Source organism: Apostichopus japonicus, chromosome 17 (genome assembly GCF_037975245.1).
Source record: "Apostichopus japonicus isolate 1M-3 chromosome 17, ASM3797524v1, whole genome shotgun sequence".
NCBI lineage: Eukaryota > Metazoa > Echinodermata > Holothuroidea > Aspidochirotida > Stichopodidae > Apostichopus > Apostichopus japonicus.
In genome coordinates, this window is record NC_092577.1 from 9,249,034 (window position 1) to 9,272,906 (window position 23,873).

The 23,873-nt window shown below is 35.8% G+C and overlaps 1 protein-coding gene across 1 annotated transcript in view; it reads left to right on the plus strand.

The window, feature by feature from the left end:
* LOC139954921 (NLR family CARD domain-containing protein 4-like) overlaps window positions 1-22,402 on the plus strand; it is an 85,740-nt gene extending 63,338 nt beyond the window's left edge. Inside the window, exons 5-9 of the mRNA XM_071954911.1 lie at window positions 8,504-8,580; window positions 9,633-9,691; window positions 15,329-15,364; window positions 16,810-16,854; window positions 18,553-22,402. Of these exons, the coding sequence (XP_071811012.1) occupies window positions 8,504-8,580; window positions 9,633-9,691; window positions 15,329-15,364; window positions 16,810-16,824 (187 nt within the window). The 3' untranslated portion in view covers window positions 16,825-16,854; window positions 18,553-22,402. The remainder of the gene's footprint in view (window positions 1-8,503; window positions 8,581-9,632; window positions 9,692-15,328; window positions 15,365-16,809; window positions 16,855-18,552) is intronic.
* Window positions 22,403-23,873: the final 1,471 nt, after the last annotated feature.

The window sequence follows — 23,873 nt, forward strand, 5'->3', positions numbered from 1 at the left end:
TAATTCATAACTTTGAACAAAAACTGTTTAATAATTTAAAATTCCTCGAAATAAATATTTCGAGATACTTGATTTGATCAGGACGTCCCTGCATGCTTTGCCCTTTAAAATTTAGTGTAATTGAAACCATCAACTCCAATCCCCACCCCTCACTTATAACCCATCCAACACCAGTTTCACTCATCACACCCCGACACCTCCTATTTACCAATCTATTGTTACCCTACCTACCCCCTTCAGCTATAACCGTGATTGCGCGATTTGTTCTTCGCAGTTTCCCTTTTCAATGTAGTTTTACCCTCCTCCCACCCTAACCCTATCATCACCCTCTTTGTTCCTGTCACGGGTGGTTTGTTATTATTATCTCCAGGTCCATTATTAATTACATGTGTTTTCTTTGTTTCTTCATGTCCATTGTTTCCTTCACATAGGCCTACTAAGAAAATATTGTAGTTTTATAGACAGAGACGTAAACCTCGCTAATACTTTAATTTATTTCTTTTTCTGAGACAAGATTCATGAGTCAAATTGATTACACAACGAATAAATTCAGTTTAATATATCGCTACTCCTCTCGCCTTCATCAGTTCCTCAGACCAACCTCATAAAAAGTTTCCCATTTCCATCCTTATACATTCACGTTAATGTTATCAGTTGATCAGTGTATGACGTGTTACTAAAAATAATGAAAGAAATATTTAAGTCACCCAATCCCGCCTCACCTGACACTCCAAAGAAACAAGGCAAACAATATTCAGTAATACCATCAATAAAATACCATATAAATGAAAATTATTCAGCATGTCATATTCTCAATGCCATTCCAGTAGTAACTTGTAACCGCGGAAAATGTATCAATAAAAAAGTAGTATACATTGGCAGTATAGCTTGGTCGGATTAAACAAAATGTAATACAGATCTATAATTATTCACTTTCTAGACTATCAATTCTTTATCCCAATGTTCAGTATGCTCTTCAGTAAGTTTAGTCTAACCTCATCCACCCTTCACACACCCTATACCTGCTCCCGCCACTGCCCCTCCCTTCGCCCTCCCCTCAGAGAGATTCATTTGTATGTTTCAAGAGAGCCCATGAATTCCATTCCATGTTTCTACCCGATAACATTATCACCGTTTTAGTACACACAGTAGGCCTATTCTACTTCTACAGTAGTTTTCTGTACAAATATATGCAGCGCTTACATTATACAGACAATTGATTCAAACAATTTATGTTCTAAAGCGATTCAATAGTAAGAATGCAACACCTGGAACTTCCGTAAATATCTCATTAGCATAATAATAGATGACACGAACCAGTTTAACCTCATGAATAGAAACAGGTAAACGAACCACGTGCCCATTGTACCCCTCAAACATTGTCAGTGAACGTGTCAAAGTAACCATGGAACAGACATTAAGTAGGTCAGTAGGTGTACAGCAGTGACTACGAATCATCCATTGGGGGAAATCCTCCAAATAACATATGTTTATGCCATACGTCTTGTTATTGCATACTTTGCCTTCTAATTGTTGGTTATTCTTTGTAAGTTTTCTTTAAATGAGCAAGATTGCTCTCATTGGTTGTTTAATGTATCCCCACATGTTCCCATGCAAACGAATCTAACGAAACTTGAATAGAGAGGGTTTATAGACAACAAAAAGTTATGAATACAAATTAAAGAAGGACTGATTCTTGTTACGTTCAGTTTATCTCCTTGAATTTAAGTTGCACTTCTCGTTGGCAGGAGTCTAGATAACACATTATTGTGTAGCTCTCAATTTGGTTGCATCTCTATGTTCCGACATCCTATGTTCCGACATCTCTATAATTCCGACGTTTCTATGTTCCGACAAAAAGAAATAATTCGGGACAATTGTTTTTTTTCCAAAAAAAATCGTTTGTACCAAAGAAACAAGTTTTCAGACCCAAATATTTTCAAATTGTTTGTTGACCAACATTTCTTCGGACCAAATTATTTGGGACCAAAATTTCCTCCCCCCACTTCCAAAAAAAACCCAAAATTTGTTGTGACCCAAACAGTGCTTGTGACAATAATTTGTTTGTGACCCGAAATTTGTCTGTACTCAAAAATTGTAGGACAAAAATTATTTGGACGAAACTTTGGGACCAAACAAGAATACTGCAAGCGGCTCGGCGCGATAGATTTTCTGTTGGTGCCCGCGATATTTCGTGTCCACACTACAGGCGACTATTTTTTTGTATATTTGCACGAAAAAGATATAAACATGAACATTGTAAGGTACATACATACGGTAGGAGAAAAAGCCAGTGAAATGTTTCAGTTTAATAAGTTGCACTAAAGGAGGTATAGGAACTTAAATCAAAGGTACAAACATCGACAACCATGATACAAGACTATTAACCAAAACACAGCCCTAATAATTCTGGTCAGAAACAAATTAGGACCCTAACAATTTTCAGGTTACCGCCAAGTAGCGTCTGCACGATTTCATGGGTGTTGGTGCCAAGTACCCAATTCCCTCGACTGGCATCCCTTCCCCCCACAACTTCCTTAATTTGTTTCAAACTCCTCTGACTGAGCCCCGAGGTTGAGCGGAGCATGGCTATTGCCCCCCCCCCCATTTGCGTAGGCCACTGCCCCCCTTTCTCCCTTCCTCCCCCCCCACAAAATGGCAGGCTTACACCATATTTTTTTGGTCTAAATCTAAACATATTTTATTCGAAAATTGATATGGCCCAAGACAATTTTATTCCCAAAAAATTGAGTAAAAACAAATTTCGGGTGACAAGCAATTTTCGGTCACAAGCACTGTTCGGGTAATAACAAACTTTGGGTCACAATTTTTTATTAATTTTTTTTATGACAATTTTTTTATTTGGTCCGAAACAAAGTTGGTCCAAAAAAAGTTTAGTTCTCCAAAAACTTTGGTCACAAAAATATTGGGGCCACAAAACTAGTCTTCTTGGTACGAACTAATTTTTCGTTTAAAAAACTTTTTGAGGGAACAAACAGACGTCGGAACATAGGGATGTCACCCTCAATTTAATTATAGGTAGTAGAGAGTGAATATATATTTAATAAAATATGTTTTATGGTTCCCATTGTTTAGCTGCGGATTTGTAAATTACGGTATTAAACGCCTTGCATAAACGGACACTGCTGGATCGTTAGCATCATGTGTTTCACAGTCAGTTGGTTTTTATTGAATTTGTTTGACTGTTTAGCAGGAACACAAATAACAGGGTGATTAAGTTCGTATTGAGAAAAATAATGTGCGTGTCAAACAAAATCCGTATTGAATGTTAAATTTGAGTATAACACATTGTGCGAGCTCAGAAAAAAAAACTCTAAACATGAAAGCTTAATATCATCCAATCAAATCTGCGATATTTAATGTAGTTCCCGGATGCAATTAGCTATCATCGTTATCGCCCTCAGTTTAGGTCTAAATTTTGCGCATTCGTTAATATAAAACAACGGAATTTTTATTGAGATCTATTTAAAAATAGGGCGTGAAGAAGCGGAGAATAATGATCCAATGAGTCCAATTAAAATAAAACCATGACATCTGAACTTGATGAAAGATCATACCGTACCTTTCAACTCTTCACATAAAATATGCTAAAATAGTACTCTTCGTTAAATGTCCAGTGTTCTCTCTCGATATTGATACAAAGATTGAAACGAATTCCAAACGCTTATGTAATATACTGTATAAAACATTTGACATTATGGAGAGTTGACTTTACTGATATTTCAACCAGTCACGTGACCAGCCTCATTGGTGTGAGGGGAAAAGCCTCGTCTTTTGTCATCGTCTTAATAGTCAGATAACTTTTTAAGGCTTACATTGATATGACTTTTCACAGCACCATAAAATGTTTACCCTTTCTTACATTGTTTTCTTTGAAGAGGGGGGGGGAGGCCAAATATGGCTTGCGTCCGCTAGGAGGGGTCTAAACAGGAGACCCCTTTTATCAGCAAAATGAACTTTTATTAATAATTGTTAATGCTGTAGCAGCGGACGGGTTGACACAATAACGGTTTGTTCGATAAAATATAAATTATTTAAAGTTCATCAATATTTCTATTATATGGCCTACATGTGTACATTGAGTTGATGTGTCCGCCAATCCCCTTATTTTATATTAAATATTACTGAAACATTTTAAAGCGTATCTTTCAGCCGCTCAATGAATAGATTCAGAAAACAAAAGATTGTAAAGAAAAAGCTTTGTACATTAAAACAAACTTGCAAGAGTTCGGTAAATATACGTTTAGTATGCTAATTAGATACGAGGTACTTAACCTATATATATATTCTTAGATTGGCCAGAGTGGTGTTTTACAGAGAGCTGTGCAAGTCAGGTATAAGGAAGGACGATACTGAGCTAGACTTGAAAATATTTATTGGAAATTATGCACTATATCTGTTATCGGATATTCAGATAATTTAATTTCATGCTCGCCAAGCTCAACTTGCTGTAGTAAGGAATCTTACAGACAATATGTGTGTATATATGCACAGTATCGTTCTCTTAGATATTGAAGTGAACAACATATTAGCAGGGCTGTCAAATATTCTTTTCACAGAATATATACTGATTTTAGTATTAAGGTCTCGGCATTTGGCTTAGTTGAGACAGACTGAAAAACAGCTTAGCTTGATGAGTCGCCATATTGTAAGGAGAGGGTGATATTATAACGACTTTCTTCTTAAACAACATTTTTGTATTTTACCAAACTCTTAGCAATCATAATGAATTAAAATATGCTAACACAACGGTTCAAGGTTTCACACCCTCCCCCTACCCCTACCACCAGCCCGGTTAATTCATATCGGCCCCATGCCAGATCTGTGTGTGGTCGATCTTTAATGGTTTTTGCCATAAAATTATAACAATTTTAATGGAATGACCCAAAAAAAAAAATCGGATTGCGGAAAAAGAGGTAAAACAAGTGTTGTAAAATCCCCACATGTCAAACCAAAATCCATATATTGTTGGTCTATTTACTTGTAGGTTTAGTCACCAGTATAGAGACACTTAGTGTATAGACTTCACTGCAAATGCTTGCGATGCTACCGTCCATTTACCGTGTCAGAGGTGACGGAGCCGTCAAAGAGGGGTAGCTGTGGTAAGGGTGGGGGGGGGTGGTGATTGAGCACATGCTTTGCCACTCTCCTGATAACCCTGGAAAGTGGCCTCCGTGTTTTAATGGAAATAACCAAAGTTTCCAACTTTGTAATTAAAAGTGCTCCCTTGTTGTGTTTTTGTAACAAGTGTATTCATGTCTAAAACATTGCTATAAAAAATAATAATAATGATAACACATGCAGTTCAAAAGTACCGGTATAAATAAACTTTTTGTTGAAAACATTCAAATATTTAAATTTGTGAAGGGGAACGCACAGAGAAATCATTTTGAGAGGTTTAACATAATTTCAGAGTCTAGTGCAGGGTTGTCCAACCTTTTGCAGAGGAGGGCCACATGGAATGATTATGATGAAGGAGGGGGCCGCATGAACCCTACGCTCGAAAATGTGACCACTGCGCGCGGAGCGCACTGAATTATTTGCCTTCCTGATAAAACAGATGAATAAAGTTCAGCCGCCCCCCCCCCCCCCGTCCGCTGAGAGAGTGTTACACAAACTGACCTGTATGCAGTTTTTTGGACCCAGAAGGTTCGAATGATTGATTATATAGCTTCAAATTGTTATCAATAAATCTGCTCACTAAAATTTTGCACCATAGAGCATCTCTGGCGGGCCGGACGCAACCCTGCGGCGGGCCGGACTGTGGCCCGCGGGCCGTAGGTTGGACAACCCTGGTCTAGTGGTTTCTTGCGTAAAATCAAAGTCACATGCTCCACTGCCCCTCAGTATTTGTGCTTCCATGAAACATTTCTTTTGCGAATCAACGAAGATCGCGTTAGTGTGGTTCTTAATAAAGTATGAACAGGAAGTTGTAGCAACTCCTTGGTATGAAGGGAGTCTGATATTTGGGACCAGGGACGTCGCTAGAGGGGGGGTGTGGGGGGTGTCTCACCCCCCCAATATTGGTAAAAATGACGATAGTTGGAAAATTTGAGTGCGACAGTCGGAATTTCCGACTGTCGGAATTTCCGACTGTCGCCAGCTTCAATTCGGAATTTCCGACTGTCGCGCTCTAATTTTTCTGACTGTCGCACTCTTATTTTCATATGTTCTTGTAATTTGTGAGTGACATAAAATTTTCGATCAAAATTGACCTTTAATCAGTCATATTTACCACGTTTTCCTCGTCACATTGAGAAATTGTATCTCGCGATCCTTATACTCCACCATACAAAACTTCGTATGATTTTGAATACTCTAAAAAAAAAATACAACGTTCGCCAGCTTCATTTCGGAAAATTTATGTATTAATTTTGCTATTGGGTGGGTCGACCCTGTTCGCTAGCTTAAAGTAAGTTCAGGATATACCAGGGACGTAGCCAGGGGGAGCAGGGGAGCGACTGCTCCCCCCCCCCCCCTTTGAGTGTCGAAAAAAAATGTTTAAAAACTGCTGTTTTTTAGCATGGTATTTTGTCAGTGCTCTTTTGATCTTGAATACTCGTCAACTCCGTTAACTCGATTATAATCGTAATAACATGCAGGCCTACTGATTCAACTACTTACTTAGTTTGGCAGATGCAATTAGATAAATTTAGCCTATAGCCTATTTCAAACCTACAGTTGGCCACTGCGTAATAAAATACATGTTGCCTACCTAACCTCACTCGATGGAATGTCACGAACCGTATGCACAACGACGACGACAAGTTCGTTCTCATCCGTTCTATGATTGGTCCTAAGTTGTTGCACGAACAGCATGTTATGAAGCCAAGCTAGCAATCGTACGTGATACGCACTTCCTATAAATAATTATTACACTGTTAATTCACGGAGATAACGATATTTTTTTAGGCCACTGCAAATCTGGCTGTCTTACAAAATATGAAAGTTTATATTGTCCATCAATTAAGTTCGTCAAATGTATTTAAGTCCAGACATTGGACAATAAACAAGAATCATCCTTCTGGAAAAATTGTAAAAGAGCACTATGTTTGTCTTTCTGATATATTATGTAAAAGAACATGTAAAAGAATTCAAACAGGAAACAAAATCTGCTGATAATATGATATCATATGATAATGATGAAACTGGCAACAAATTGCACCAGATCGCATCTAAGGACCTTCAATTGTTCAAAAAAATCTCAAAGGGGAGGGGGACACCCCCTTAGACCCCTCCCCCATATCAATCGCAAAAAGTGCTTCCCCTTTCAAATTCCTGGCTACGACGTTGGGACATACATTGTCTCTATGGTATACAATTAAAACACTCAATGCTAATCTACGGAAGTTTAAAAGTGCCATCAACATAAGCAAAAACTTTGCCCCATAAGGTACAAATGTATTGAAAAAAGTTCGGAACAAAAGTGCAGTCGCGAAAGATGGGGTGTCTGACTGACACTGACCTTATCGTTGACGATGAGTGCGGGGGGGGGGGGGGTACAAGGCAGCAGTCGGAATTTTCTGACTCCAAAACCCATCTAGTTGGAATTTCAGCCACTACACCCCCCCCCCCCAATCATCAGGCCTTAGCTACGTCCCTGTTTGGGACACATGCAGTTCTTCATTGAGAACATCGTTGAATAGGAAGATTCGATTGTGTAATGGTTAAGGAAATTCTTCTCAACTCCACAAAAATGTTATAAATTTGTACAATTTGATTTGATCAATAACAAAAAACAATGCGTGCAATGTGATAACAATATTGAAGGGTGATAATGAATAAATGCTTAAATAATAAGGAATCTTGGTATATCTGCCTTGTTCATGTAATTGCAACATTTTGTGTTTACTCTTTTACTGAAATCACCCGGGAAGACGAGTTGTTTCGCCCAGTAAGGAATGTTGCTATGTCCTTGGCCCTCCTACCCCTCTCCATTCTATTCTTCCTCCGTTTCAGTACAATTGTTTGCAATTTGTTCATCCCGCCATTACACTAAAAAATGTAATTTGTAGCATGTTAAACTATTTTGAGATTAAGAAACAATAATTTAGCTTTAAGTTTCATTATTTCTAGATTTATAGTTTACCAGTGAACTCTAACATTTCGAGTGATTTATGTCAACTTTATCACTTTAGTTATGTCCAAGACGTAGTGTTTGTATTACGCGCCGGTACTTTCTTGCCGTACAAGCAAAGCGCCATCAGTAGAAATGGGTGGCTTCAGTATATGTCGCATGACGTCATTCTCCCTACTTCAATTCTATGATCCATTCTAATATATTTTTCGTGGGATCGTTGAAACACAAGACTTGTGATTATAATTAATTCTGATCAGAATGGTCAATCAGATGTGATTTATTTCCTTGTTATTTGTTGTTTACTATGTTTATCGTCATTGATTTGATAATAAACCTGACTAGGAGGACATTCCTCTACGTCTTCTACATCTTACACGATGATTACTCTGCTTCTCTCTATAGGTTCAATTCATACTATCTGCCAGACACTATTCCGGCTGGATCCATTCCATCATCATTGAAGTCAAGAAACGTGAAAGGTATTGTCACAATAACGTCATAATGGACACATTTTCAAATTTCTTACATTTATTTAAAGGCCTTACCAACCAGCCACTATGTGAATTTCTTTTGACATGTAGAGTGTTGTTGATTCACATACTAGAGAGTTATGGATCAGCAACACGTGATTGCTATTTTGAAATGAAGGAGACACCCAAAACAGAGTCTTGTGATAGTAAAAAACAGCAAATCGAATAATAGAAACGTAACAACACTTAATATTGCTAAGTTTGGTTGATTTAAGAGAGAAGTCATATTTCTTACATTTCGCTCTTTCGAGATCACTGCCATAAGATGTTTTTAAAGTAGCAATCAAATCAACTGATGCTTTAAATCTCTTTCCGAAAGGAAGGGGTATCATACACTTTGGGCAATTTAATTACACTGCGGCAATCATTGTGTAAGGTTTTGAAGTAATGTTGTGCCCCTCGGAGTTTGTCAACCCCCTACCCCCCCCCCCAGAAAAACACACATATTTAAACAAATCCACACTTCCGCTGAAAACCATTCTTTCAATCTGAATTGCAGAATAACGCCGCAAACTGTAACTTAAATCTTGTGTAAGTTCTGCAAACGAAGTTGTTTTTCTGACATTGCTGCAAAGTGTATTAAAACATAAACAAAACAGAGACCAAGCATGTTTCGGAACTGTTGGTACTAGATGTACCGTACTACAAATATTCTTATGGGTAACATTACCATAAAGACCTTATAAAGGCAAAAATAAGACACTCGTTCTGCAGTGTTGTACAGGAACAGAGGGTTGTCAAAGCCGACATCAAATATGGGGAGGAGGGGGAGGGGAGTCTGTGGTACTTCCCCAGAAAAAGGGGAAGTTTAGACTTCAAATGATACTTCTGGGAATTAACCAGATTGATTTCTCAGCTGATATGAGGGTATCATCGAGGGCCAACATAAATCCTGTGAAAATAATGTTTAATATTTCATTACAGCCCCCCTCCCCCCAAGAAAAGGGAGAAATTTAAATTGCACTTGCATTTTCATCAATTTCGTTCATTTTATTCATCAGTATGGAACTATCGAGAGAATGGTTGTCGTCGCCTGAATTTACAGACCGATCTATGGCAGGTAAATGATTGTGCACCCTTTCTTACAGCTATTGCTCATAATGCAATCTGGTGCAACGTAATCTTTTGCGACATTCAGAGAAAAACGGAATTCAGATCGCCGTGTCGCCGTCATTGCTTATCATAAGTGTTTAGGATTTGGTGGAGGGTTGATGGCGCCAACAAATACAGAAACAACTCACGTAAACTTTTGTATCACGTATCATGTTCATTTAATGTACAAAAGTACAACAGTCGTAAGAACAGTCCGTTTAGCCGACCCTGTAGCTAACTGTAACTACCCTTGAATATTTGTCTTTGTAGCAGGCTCACTGGTTTTCACTGGTTATAGTAATATTTTCGTTTTCTCTGGTGTTAGGAGAAGTTGGTCTTCCATTAACTAAAGCTGCCTATTACGTCATAGGTTGTAAATTGACCGAACCGTGAAATATTCGCAGAATTATTGGATATCCTGCAACTAAGTAAGATATCTAGATATGTTGTCACAATCACGTGACTGCTCCTAATCAGTGAATTATATGTCGTTGATTCAGATTTAGACAATTTGTGTCCCACACATTTAGTGTTATGGACATTTGTTTGTTAAAAAATTTACTTTAATTTTCCCTGGAGGACTGAAGTAACATTATATTTTCAAGTCCTCATTCTTTTCACAGTCAAGTTTTCATACCAGCAGATTGTAGCAAAAAACAGCACCAAGTACAGAAATTGTAAAAGTCCACTTTTGCTAATATTTCTTCTAAGTTCAATTTTACTCAATTATTACCTCAAATTGATTAAGGTAAATGTTGGTAAATGTAATGAGGATGGACTATAGTAATGTCCGGAAGGTGACCGATGCAAAGCAGCGCGATGTAACTTTGTTCTTTGCATGGTTTTAAAATCATATCAGAAACTGGTTTTCATTACCTATCATTTGTGTTTGGAGTGCATATATAAACGAAATTGCTTGTAAACATCAGACTCACGGATATCCAAAGTGCACATGATGGACATTTTGGCGATTGATCTAAATGAAGGAAGAGGTGAAACGTTTATTGATAAAATGAAAGAAAATTGAAGACTATTTTGTAAATCTTGAAAATATTATATTCGTGATTTGGAATAAACTGTAGATAAAGATTTTGGAAATATATATTTGTAGTGGCACCAGATTTTCTGTGGAGTAATTCATTACCGATGGTTCGGTTGAGCTGTTTGAAATCACTTTCCACGCACATTTACTCAACAAGACCATAATGCCAGTTAGAATGTGAGGGCAATTATAATACTGTTTCGTTCTGTTGTCTATATACCATGTTACCCAAAGAACTGGACACGTATAAGTGACGCTGTATACGTAAACATTGTTCAAAAGATCACCCACATGAATCTGATATCGGATATAAAGATTCTAAGCCTTTGCCGTATATTGCTTTTTGCATCTTGTTAAAAGCATCTTAGATGTGCAGTAGACTCTCCTCTGGAGAAGCTGGATGCTCCGATTACAGCAATGGTTAAATGACAAACTTAACGAATGTAACATTAACATAGCTGGTTTCGTTTACAGTATCAACTTAATCGCCATCAAGTAGCACTTAACAGTTTTCATCAGTTTGATATACTAGTATAACTTTGATAGATGCTTGAACTCATGTAAAATCTGGTTGCTGTTAAACCAGCATCGGAACTTAAATCAGACTATGTCATAACATATGCACATACTAGCTTCAACTTCTTATACATGTAAGAATTAGGGCTAAAGTTGTTTCTATTCTCATCGCCTGCTGAGGCTAATTAAAAGCGGTCAGATTCATAGTTCCTACTATAATATTGCTATACCGTTGTAACAATAACATGTACTACTAATGGCTTCCGTAAGAAATATTTAATTCGAATCTATTACAAACGCCAGATATATTTTTTCATTTCATTACCGTTATCACCAGTTTACATATTAAATACTCAAACATGACAACCAAAGACTACGAAATACAAGAATATATATACATCAATATGACCGTAAAAAAAGAAAAGTAAAAATTAAATAAATACTTGAAAACCGATGTTACTAAAAATAATCTAAAAAAAGATGGTTCGAGTCACTCTGTTTGAATGAACTCTACCGTGAGCAAAGCTAAGAAACTTATTTCTGAATGGCTTTATTCCATTTTTTCGGCAAGATGTTAGGATTGTGTTTATTTCTATTGGCTTTAACTAAAATACCCTTAGGTACAGGATAGTGAGTGTTCCATATGAATACATAATGTCTTCTCAATACAATAAGAATTGTCCAATCAAACGCTTAAAGGAATAATAAGTTAACGGAAGAGCTGTAAATGTTGCAGATTATAATTAATTTTTAATCTGATTTTATCTTTTTGATACACCGTTAGTGATGATCAAATTATCCCTCGCGACCAAAATAGTATAAGCAATGCTACAACTGAAACGTCACCTTTGACGAGGGATTTGTCTTAAATACAGACTAAGCTGATTTACAGATACAACTGTCTGGTATTAAAGACAACACATAGTCATATAGTATATTGTTATAGGTATTCCATTGCAGTCGCTATGGACTAAGACATGTTGGGTTACATGAATGAAATGTTACGAAAAGCTATGAAAAGCTATATAGACTGCAAACTAGTCTTGGTGATTTTCTAACTTTAAGATATAAAAATTGACATGAAATGTCCACTTCCTGTCAGATTTACAGTTTACGCTATAACCCCCTGTGACGATATTACGAAGTTTCATCACCATTTCATCATCCTAAGCTTTCTATTTTGTTCAACTTTCTGTTGCGGCTAGAAAACTACTTTTAATATTTAACTATAAACTGTCCCTACTCTTCTCTTTCAACACCCTTTAATCTAATATGGAATCATATTCATGTCTTCCTAAATCAGCCATATCCGTTGTAGTATTATATTATTCACTTAACATCAAACGAAACCTTATACAACTATAAATGTTAAGATAGATGTGTTCGCATTATTGAAGTGTTAATTCATGTAACCACACGTCGCACTTTAGACATTATTCGAATTCAGTAAACCTGAACCCAATTAAAGACAATCGGTCATAAAAATTTATGTTTTGCTTAATTGTCGTAATAGCATACTTTCTCTGGTTCAATTCGTTATATTTAATTATCATATCAAAATACTTCCTTGGAGATTCTAATGGAAGGGGGGGGGGGGGAGCTAGGTCCCCATACTGAAGTAACGATAGTTATATTTAAAGATAAATGTTAATTTGTCAAATGACGAGGAGGTATTTGTCCAGGATGTATATCTCACAACATAAATCGTAACGTAAACGTCAGAAACCCTAGTGACGATGTATGGTACAAATAAAATAAGGGGGCATTAAACAACAATAAATGAAGTCTCCCTTCCACGCTCGTAATCCAGCACTTTCGTCCTATTTCCTAATTATCGTTGTCCTTCTTTCCCTGTATTAGCCGCCCCCCCCCCCCCCCACCAATGTGTCCTCCTTATATGAGTAATTGCCCTGTGAATCAATGAACATTCTCAATTTTACAATAGAGAATATTCAGAAAAATAAAAACACATAAAGCGAAATAAATATATCGTGCTTCCAGTGTCACTCTTTCACACTGTCTCAGTCAAAAAAGGTTTTTTGGTGCAAATATCGATGCATACTTTTCATCTCTAAAATCTTTACGTCTGGCGTCACTGCACGCAGCAATACAACAGTTAGTAAATGTTACTCGGTTCCAATAGTTTCAGTTGTAATGAGACTTGAGAGATCCCTATTGATTACATTTTATTATATATTGATATTAATGTATATATACGTGACTGACATAAATGTGTGGTCCCAGTAGGAATATATATATATATAAGGGCAGATCTGGTTTAACTTGAAACAAAGAAACAAGTTGTGATTTTGAGGTAGATTTCATCAATTTTTTGTACTTTAACCTACTAGCAAAATTAAATGAGAGGTGACTAATTAAAAGTTTAACCAATAGATTAAATTGAAGGTTTATATTTAATTTTCAAGAAACGTCTTTTTGTACCATCCTTTATATGTACGGTACTATAAATAAGCAGCAACATTATAATACAAAAAAAATGGCAACTGTGAATCTGAACTAATAATGGTTTAAAATATTTACTTGTAATGTGGTTGCTTTTTAAACAATTACCACCCGGTAAATTAACTATTGTATCTTCATATTTATAAATATGAAGATACAATATATTTAAGCGCTGACGATACTGTAATGCAACATCCTGTCGTTGAATCTTCAACTGGGTCCTACTGTTATTAGTAATATTTCCATCAGAACTATTCAATATGTATGTATCTTATAGTATAAGAAACACTCTGATGTAGTTGCGTCAATTTTTTTCTGATTCCGAGCCGAAACAGAGGCTACTTGGTCAAAGTATGGTACTCTCGAGTCCGAACAGAGTTCTATAGAGTATATGAGCAACCCAATCTTAGTCCGAGTCCAGTCAGTACATAGAGATAATGTAATACATAGCTCACATAGTTTCTGCGGACTGGTCTGAGAAATATACAGAGCGTATTGGTTACTATAACAAACTGCTAATTTCCAAATTAACAAACCGTCAACCCTTCCTGGTCTAAATTTGCCTGAGATGGAACATAGAGTGAAGCAAAGTTTCCATAGTCTTATATGAAATATCATACGTTTACCACTTCACAATGCGTTTTCCTGTTGATACATGTATAATGTTATGGGTATAATACTTTTATGTAGTGTATAATGTTTATGTATGTTTTATTGAAAAAATAATTGCAATGCGTACTGTGTTTACACAGCAATAACTTCAGGATCAAAGCAAGGATGGAAATAATTATTCATGAAATAATTTTAAAAAATTCAAATATCAAATACGCACGTGACATGGCAAATTTGGAAGAAATAAACTATTGAACGGTTAATATATTTCCATGATATTTCATGAAATTTGTCAACAATAACAGATCTATACATAGATCTCTAATATATTTTGAACTATTGTTATCTTTCCTTGTTACTGCTCTTCGAGAGTTTATCTTCAACTGCATCTCCCAAACTTTCATGGATATCATTAAAGGATTGCCTACAGTACCGTATACGATAACAACATATCATATAAGAGGGAGTGGGGTAAGGTATAGGGATAGTAACCAAAATACTGTTTCATGGGATATTCACGATGATACTTATTTTGTACATTCCATCGATTCAACCACGAGGATCTTATAGATAGTTCTATCTTTGGATACTGCAATATTTTCCTTCTCGTCATACTCTCACCCATGGTATCCATCTGGTCATCTCAGTAAGACGTTCATCATTATGACGTCACTCAGTATTTAATTGCGTCACTCAGTGTTTGATGACGAATTTAAATCTAATGTTGTCTACACTATAAAGGTGTTGTGTGTATTCATGTTATTAAGTCCGTGCATCTCACAGTTACGAGTCTGTCTCCTACATTGACTTTGGTGTGCTTAATGCAGATGTGCGTTTACCTGTCAGGGATAGTTTACTGCGATATTTTTGAACATATATCATTCCGACTTATACATATTTTACTTCGGATTATCATATTTTCCTGATTACAATTTTAAAATATCATGATTATAAACTTTCTCTTCCTTCCAGGCTTGCGACGCGTGGGGAAATCTACCAGGAGAAAAGGTAAGAGAGACATACATTCATGTTCCTGTTAATTAGTAACGGTACTTTAGTAACATGCAGGAGGTGTCAAGTACTGAGTACCAAATATATAAAACCAAAGAGTATTATAATTTGATTCTCATCCGGCAGGAAAGATTTATAATTGATGTGTATCGAACAGGGAATTTAAATTTAAATCACGTAATGCTTAATAGCACTGTTCTCAATGTCAAGTTAAGATACTGCCTAAATAATCTTCCTTCCACACACACAGTCAAAGAAATGCTAAATAAAGAAACGGATAGACTTTTAATTACTACAAGGTTTAGGTAGATTGTTTTAAAAAAAAATGTCTAAAACTAGACTATGTTACCCAAAGTTTGATGGAAACTTAAATATTGGCATATAGAGCTGCAATTTTCACTCTTCAACCTCCGGATTACCATCGTTATTAATTAAGAATCGCTATACTGTTACTGTACAGAGAAACTAAGTAAGAAATATAAAGTAGGTAATTTGTGTTTTTACGAGGCATTTATTCATTTCTTTCAGAATAGAGATATGATGATATAAATACACAAACCTTTCATCGTTTTTCTTTTGTATCTGCAACTCATATGGGGAATGTTAGATTCATGTCCAATGTAAAGTCAAAGTAATAGGGCGAAAATGAGCAGTTAAAACAACTGTATCTGTCGAATAATTTGCAACACGTGACATCAAACCTGCTTCAGTTTCGTATGTCTACAATGTGCGACAGTTTCAACTATATTGAAATCTCGTGTCAAGCAAAAGTACCTCAAACTTCTCATTATTTCATCTCTTTACCCCATTTTTGCTACCTGCATATTTATGGCATTGTGGAATCTCCGTCCTTCTCCCATGGATATATACAACATACATATCAGCATAATTTAAAGTTTAGTTTAAGGTTGGCACTGTCACAAGCCTGCTAGATGACTCTACTTTTCTGGTCACATTGATTTTTAACCGGAAGAAACCAGTGATGTGATAACCTTTTTTTAATTTATATCCAGCAACAACAACAAAAGTAACTACCATGACTTTCAAAATTCTAACACAGTTAACAATAAGAAAGCCGTTCAAAATTAACATTCCCACCAATTTGATATTACTTTACGTTGCGTTAAAAATGCTTGACGTCATTGAAGAAGTTTGCGCATGTCTGCAGCTTGACTCATTTGGTTATTTGTATTTGGAGGAAACGGAAAATCCCAATACATGAATTTGTTTCAATCTGTAATTGTTTGTAACTATATCATGTTGTCAGTGCGTTATAAATTGGTGTTCAATGCTCCTCCAAATAAATATTCGAGTCTCAAAAGTTTTTGTTTTCAGTATTTTCGATGTACGTGGAGGACTGGTTAAGGGATATAGCGCACTTTAATAAGGATGACTTTTGTTTTATTTCGTTATGTATGCTTATTTGTTTCTCTTTCTTGCAGGGTTACAGATTCTAGAGTTCATCAGAAGATGATACGGATGAAGAAGTAAGAATATCGAATATTTCATGTTCAGTTTGTCTCATACTTAGTTATATTACATAAGTAAACAAGATCTTATCTTCGTGAGACAGCCTTACATTTAATCAAATACAACATGAATATGAAAGTCATCGATGGATGGTAGTTGACAACAAAGCTCGTCAAATCTTCAAGATCATCGTAAATAATATATATATATATATATATATATATAAATGGAATTGTCTGAGAGTTCGTGTTAATTGCTGATAATTTACTATCAAAGCTTGTACATTACATGTATACAACCCCATGTCCGCCTACGTCTGTTGAGTAAATGGAATGTTGTTGTATCACGGATCGCTTGCCTCTTGAATTGCAAACAAGCTGATGTTTGTATATTGCTTATAATATCGAGCTAAGAATGACTTCAAAGTGAACTAATAAAAACAATAACAGTCTGAATGATCTTATCACGGATCTTAAACTGTTCATTCTGAGTAACTGCTCATATACTTTGGCAATTATTCTTAACAGTAATTGACTGATGGCAAGAATAATGATGTTATATTTCATAATTTTATTTAGAGGAACTTGTAGATAAAGGGAGCTAATTTATGCATGAAAACACTTATGTCATGATGGTCTAGCGACGGAGCGTAATCCGATGATGAATAATCGTATCCAATTATTTGCTGCTTGTTTCTGTCTAGACCGTATCCATCGCATTTTGTAATAACGTATTAATATGACTTAATATAACAAAAGAGCTATAACTGATACATTAACAAGAAGAGGCTAAATAATATGTTTTCCTTTAAACATTCGACTAATCTGATTCTACTATATTGTATTATAGACAGTGAGGGCATAGTAATACTAAATCACTAGTATTATGTTGCCGCTATATGGACGAGTATTTGAGTACATAAGATTAAGTGTGAGAATAAATTGAATGGTGACATTAGGCAGAAGTATTGTCTTCATATGTTATAGTCAAACAAAACAAATTGGGTTGTAGTTCTCCTTCCATAGCCAATCATGTTTTCCGTAAATTCACCTTTATAATAAGCTAAATTTCTGGAATGTTCCCTTTGATGCTAACTTCATGATGACTCCCCTGTGCAGTTTTAAATGTTACTGTTACTTTTAACTTGATATAAACAACATAACACCTCCGAATTGCATCCATTATATGTAGCAGGTGATGCCTGTTATTATGTGTAGCAGGGATCTCCTTCAGTCTATGTAGCAGGTGATGCCTGTTATTATGTGTAGCATGGATCTTCATTAGTATGTGTAACAGGTGATGCCTATTATTATGTGTAGCAGGGATCTCTGTCAGTATGTGTAGCATGTGATGCCTGTTATTATGTGTAGCAGGGATCTCTGTCAGTATGTGTAGCAGGTGATACCTGTATTTATGCGTAGCAGTGATCTCTGCAAGTATGTGTAGCAGGTGATGCCTGTTATTATGTGTAGCAGGGATCTCCTTCAGTCTATGTAGCAGGTGATGCATGTTATTATGTGTAGCAGGGATCTCCGTTAGCATGTGTAGAGGGGTGATGCCTGTTATTATGTGTAGCAGGGATCTCCGTTAGTATGTGTAGCAGGTGATATATGTTGTTTTGTGTCATCGTTTCACTAACTGTAACAATTTGTCGATGTGACAACACTTTTAAACAGTAATAATTTGTTTCTTTCTTTGTTACATATTTGAACTAGAGTTATCTCCACGAGGAACAGCAGACTGTCTACGTGTACTCTTCCGGAGAGAGAGAGGGGTGGAGAAAGAGAGACAGTTGGACAGAGAAAGGGAGAGATGGAGATGGAGAGAGAGAGCAGATAGACTGACATTGATCTCAGTAATGCCACAGCAGACTGTTTTATTTAGTTAACCAATCATTAGTCATAAGCCAAATTGGCCCGTCGACCTCCTCCAAGATTATACACATTATGAGGTTATCAACACTAAATAATATTGATCCGACGTCTGCCATCTTCAGTCAGCTGGTTTGCAGAACGATCGGACCTGTTGGTTAAGTTGTCGATCCAACGCATATGTAGACGGCCTGGATTGCATTTGCAGACGCAAGGTAGACCATACAGTACAGCAGAAGTTAGACCTTCACATCGCACTGCGTGTCCGCACCACTTAGCTTTACGTTGAAGAACATTTCCAGAAGAGAACAACCAACGTCCCGCAATCTTTGTGTTCAACTCATCATTTATCATTGGTTAACCGTGGCTTCCTTTCTGGTTATTGATCATATTTTACAAGTAGATATTAGTTATCAACGATGCTTGTCTTTTAGTTTCAAATAACATTACAATAAATATTGAGAGGACCTTCCCTGCATTTCTGCTGAAGTCGTTATTTTTGTTATAGACATGTGACGTATAGAACGCAGTAACTGTACTTCTTCATATAGCGATTGTTCAATCACGTGGCATATGGAACGGATTTACTGCTATTATGTAGATATAGAGAATGTGTAATCGTGTTCTTTATCATTAAGATTAAATGTCATTGCGTAATATCAAAGTGAATGTGGCTTATGATCAAGCTATTTATTTTGCAATGATTAACTAAAGCTTAATAATATATCGAATGTGTAATTCCTTGTTATATTAGACGGATCAACTACTGATACATAATATAATGAATGTATAATTCCTCTTTACATTAAACGGATTAACTATTGATAATTAAAGTAGTGAATGTGTAATTGTAATCGCATGCTGCACTAAACGGACGATCAGATGCCACATTGTTAAGTTATTTATCATATTTTTGCTGCATTTTCTCAGAATATACTACGCAGTAAGAGTTCAACTGATGTAATATCATAGTAATTCCATACTGATGTTACGTAATGGTAATACCATACTGATGTTACGTAATGGTAACACCATATTCATGTTACGTAAAGGTATTATCATACTGATGTAACTTAATTGTACTACAATACTGATGTTACTTCATGTAAATACCATACTGATGTTACGTAAGGGTAACACCAAATAGTTCTGAAATCAGAGGCAATGAGCGTTATTCTTCTCTCAGTTCTTTAATGTTTCTGTTTTTACGATGAATGTAAAGCCAATCATCAAACCACTCTTTACGCTACCACCAGATAATAGAAACGCCGAGCTGACATAAGATTCTGTAAATTACAAGTTCACCCAAAATACACAATGTGTGGTCAATGCAAATGTACGTGACAATATTGTTCTTAATTTTGATTATGTATTAGAATTATTAATGATTCATTCTAATATATTTACTTATTCAACATCTATTATCGGTTCATATTTTGCTTTTTTTCAGTCTTGTTAGGCTATCTCGAGATGCTTTACTTTTCTTATATGTTCTGATTTCATGTGAAAATACTAGATATAATATAGGTAGGGAATGTAATCCTGTTCGAGATGGACAGAATGCAGCCCCTGCAGGTAGGAAAAATGTGGGAGGAACCGTAAAATATATGAAAGTGGATCAAATGTAATACGGTAGTCATAAGTACAGACAGTTACCTTCAACGTTTGGAAGCAGAACAAAAATCAAGAAAAAAACAAAGAAAATATGAGACGGCAGCGAGCTTGACCTCCGCCCAAGACCTGGGATCACCCCCCCCCCCCCGGAGAATCAACCTAAATTAGAGTCCATCCGGTGACAGTACTGTACCCTGCGGACGCAGGCACTCTGTCCACCGAATTCCTGATCTAGAAGGCCTCTTACCCCTCACCAGAGCCAAGGCCTCGATCCTCCCAGCTAATAAAATCATCCTTGTCAAGGGGAAGTAACTAAAAATCGTTAGGAAACCCATTGTCATATTTTTATCTACGGATCAGAATAATCACTTTGATATTCGTGTACCTTGGGGTGGGAGGGAGGATGGATGGGATTGATGTGTCTTTAGATCAATGTGATATCATTGTACATCTTTGACAGAGAATAACCAATCGTGAAGCTTGTTGTATAATATACCGATGTAACTTCTCAGTCAAATGATTTAACCTTCAATGCTACTTTTGTCTTTCGACAATGAAACTTATACGTTTCTTTTTATTAACTTCGAAACCATTAAAAAATGATTAGTTTTTTTACTGTTTGCGTTTTTCCATAAAGTAATCTTATCGAAAATTCATCGAATGTGTTGGAGACTCTATGATATCTCTCATAGGTCAACAATTGCATGTTACACTATAACTGATCTGTTATATCGAACTTGTCTTCCTGAAGAGAACAAAATGGAGGACGTTTTGGTATATATCGAACTTCAAGACATTTCCAGTACACATGACGTCATTTACTTAGGCTTCTTTTCCTTATTTAGCTTAAATATTTCCTGTAACAGTTTGTTGTTACAAATAATGACAGTTTATGCTTCATTTACCTTCACTTACAGCTACCAGTTCTAATTTTAATGTTTTAATTGTTTTTATTTGTTTTTGCTGGGGTGGGGGTGCTTTGCGCTTCTTTTTTTTTGGCTATTGCCTTTGTTTATTGTCAATGTTCATTCTGTAATCTATGGATTTTAAAGCCTCCTCTTAAAATGATATGTGGTATGGTTTACGATGACGTGTATATTACGTAATATAATGATCATTAAATAAGATTAATATTTTGTACTTAAACAGTTAATTTAATGATAATGATCGGCTTTCTATTGTACTCTCCTTTATCTTATTACTACGCGAGCTAGACGTTTATAGTCATGTATACTTTAGTTATGAATCATCCCCTAAGTTCCATTACAGCCGATTAAAGACAATCCAGTGACGAGTCTGTTACGTCATTCAATAATAATTTGAACAACGTAATGACAATCTGTACATATTGTGTAATTAAGCTTTAAATCAATACTCTTACTGCTATATATGGTAGGTCTTGTAGTTAACTCATGGCTGAGACCAATAGTAGTTCAACAATTCACTCGAAACATTCGATCAAAGGTTTTAATAATTGCAAATTATTTCAGAATATTTTACACAATGTAAGAATTTCATGAAAATATGTTGTTACCACATCTTTGCAGTTTCTTATGTTTGGCTTTAATTGTCCAAGCTTTAAGACGCTTGCAAGCAAACAAACAGGTCCTTTCATGATATCCCCTCGTTGTGCACACATTATTGTAACCATTTCTGGTGTAATTTTCCACTAGCAAATTGCTAAGAAAGGAAAATTTAAAATTAACTCTAAATCGCCTTTCATGAATAGCAGTTTTAATTTTTATATATTATATCCAATATAACCAATTGTTTATAAATGTTTCCGTAATTTGCGATCTTTCTATTGATCTTCCTTCATTCCCTTTTAGTTCTTTTGTTGTTTTTTGATGTTGTTTTTTGCTTTCTTTTACCGTTTTTACCATTCATGTGATTAAACAAAAGGTAATGAGAGATCTGTTTGTATAATGGACATAGGTATTGTGAAATCATATAGTTGGTTAGCCATACAGTTCGTATTCGATGAGCTGTTTCACGTGATTAACTTAGAAAAGTCAATATTTGCTAATCGTTCCGTCATCCTACTAGAGAGTATTAACACGGACTTTACACTATGTTTTGTTGTTTTCGTTTCAAAACACCTTACATTGTACCTGTCCTACATTACAACATGTCCTCGTTTTGTCATAAAAAACACCAAAAAAAAAACATATTAAGTGTGTTGCAGTCTGGTATCCATTTTGTAACTTAATTGTACCAAATTCATATGTAACTTGTGACTACAAAAACCGTCAGAGATAAGTTTGATTTTACAATTTTTACTCTAAGTTTTTATTGTATGAATTATATGGTGGTTTGAAAGGCCAAGATGTAGACCTACTGTGTCAGTACAGCACGACACCAGAATAAATATTGTATATTGTTTACTTGTTTTAGACTTTCAGGAAGTTTTCGAGTTGTTGCCTTGCAACAAACTTGACAACACATCAAACATATGACTTTGTCGAGTTGATAAGTCACGCTAACCTGTAAAATCTTGAATAAAGAAATGTCAAAACTACGTTAATTTAGACTTGCACTCACATGACACCTTGACAAAGAATATCAAATTGTTTGAATGTCGTGTTATATACTAAAGCAGTAAGTTTATATCTTGTTTGTCCCCTAAGAACCGCCGGGAAATCGCGATATCGAAAATAAAAAAAAATAAAAAAATAGATCAAGGATTCTGTGGTTCGTTTCCTTTCTTCGTCTGCTTACTATAGCACATGTACAAACTTAAAGATGTGATCTAAAATATTTGTCATGACAACCAAATTTTTTTTTCGCAAGCTTGGAGTTATCCTTTAAAGGTTCTGTTAAGTCTATAAGTCTATACACAAACGTCAATGTATCTGTAGCCACGTGTCTTCAATATGGTTACGTGGAGCAGACTCCTGCGATTATTTACTACGTTTTATCCTCGGTAATTGTTTCATGAAGGTATAGATCCCTGATTAGAGGATGCACACCATTTGTATTGTGTGGCCCTATATACATTCATGAACACTCCGGATTGTTTGGCGTTCCATGTAAATGTAAGCACACATGAATATGTGATGTAACAATTGAGATGGTTGTGGTCATCTTCAAACTGTAACCAGATGAATTTGTATATTTGTTAGCTTGATTTGGAGGTTAATTACGACCAGTAAGAAAGTACAATATGTTACAGTTTCGACATTTCAATGTACAATCATTGCAACCTAGCTTATTTTGTAAACATACCCCGTTAAATTGTTTCGAACCACAACCTTTCAAGAAATGATGAGGATAAAAGATTGTTCCCCTCTTGAATTCAAATGACCTATGATAGAGTTTTTGTTTGTAACCTGTTTTGTGGTCTGCGGTAAAAGAGATATATCGTCTCGTTAACAGCATCCCAAGCAAGAGATAGTTTGGCAGATTGATACAAAGTTCAATGATGGGGTAATGATTCTCCATCAATAAACTTTTTGAGTGTTTGAGTGTTTGAATAGTGATAATAATCGGTAATAATAATAAGGTGTAATTATAATAAAGTGTAATAATACTAAGTGTTTAACTACTGATCA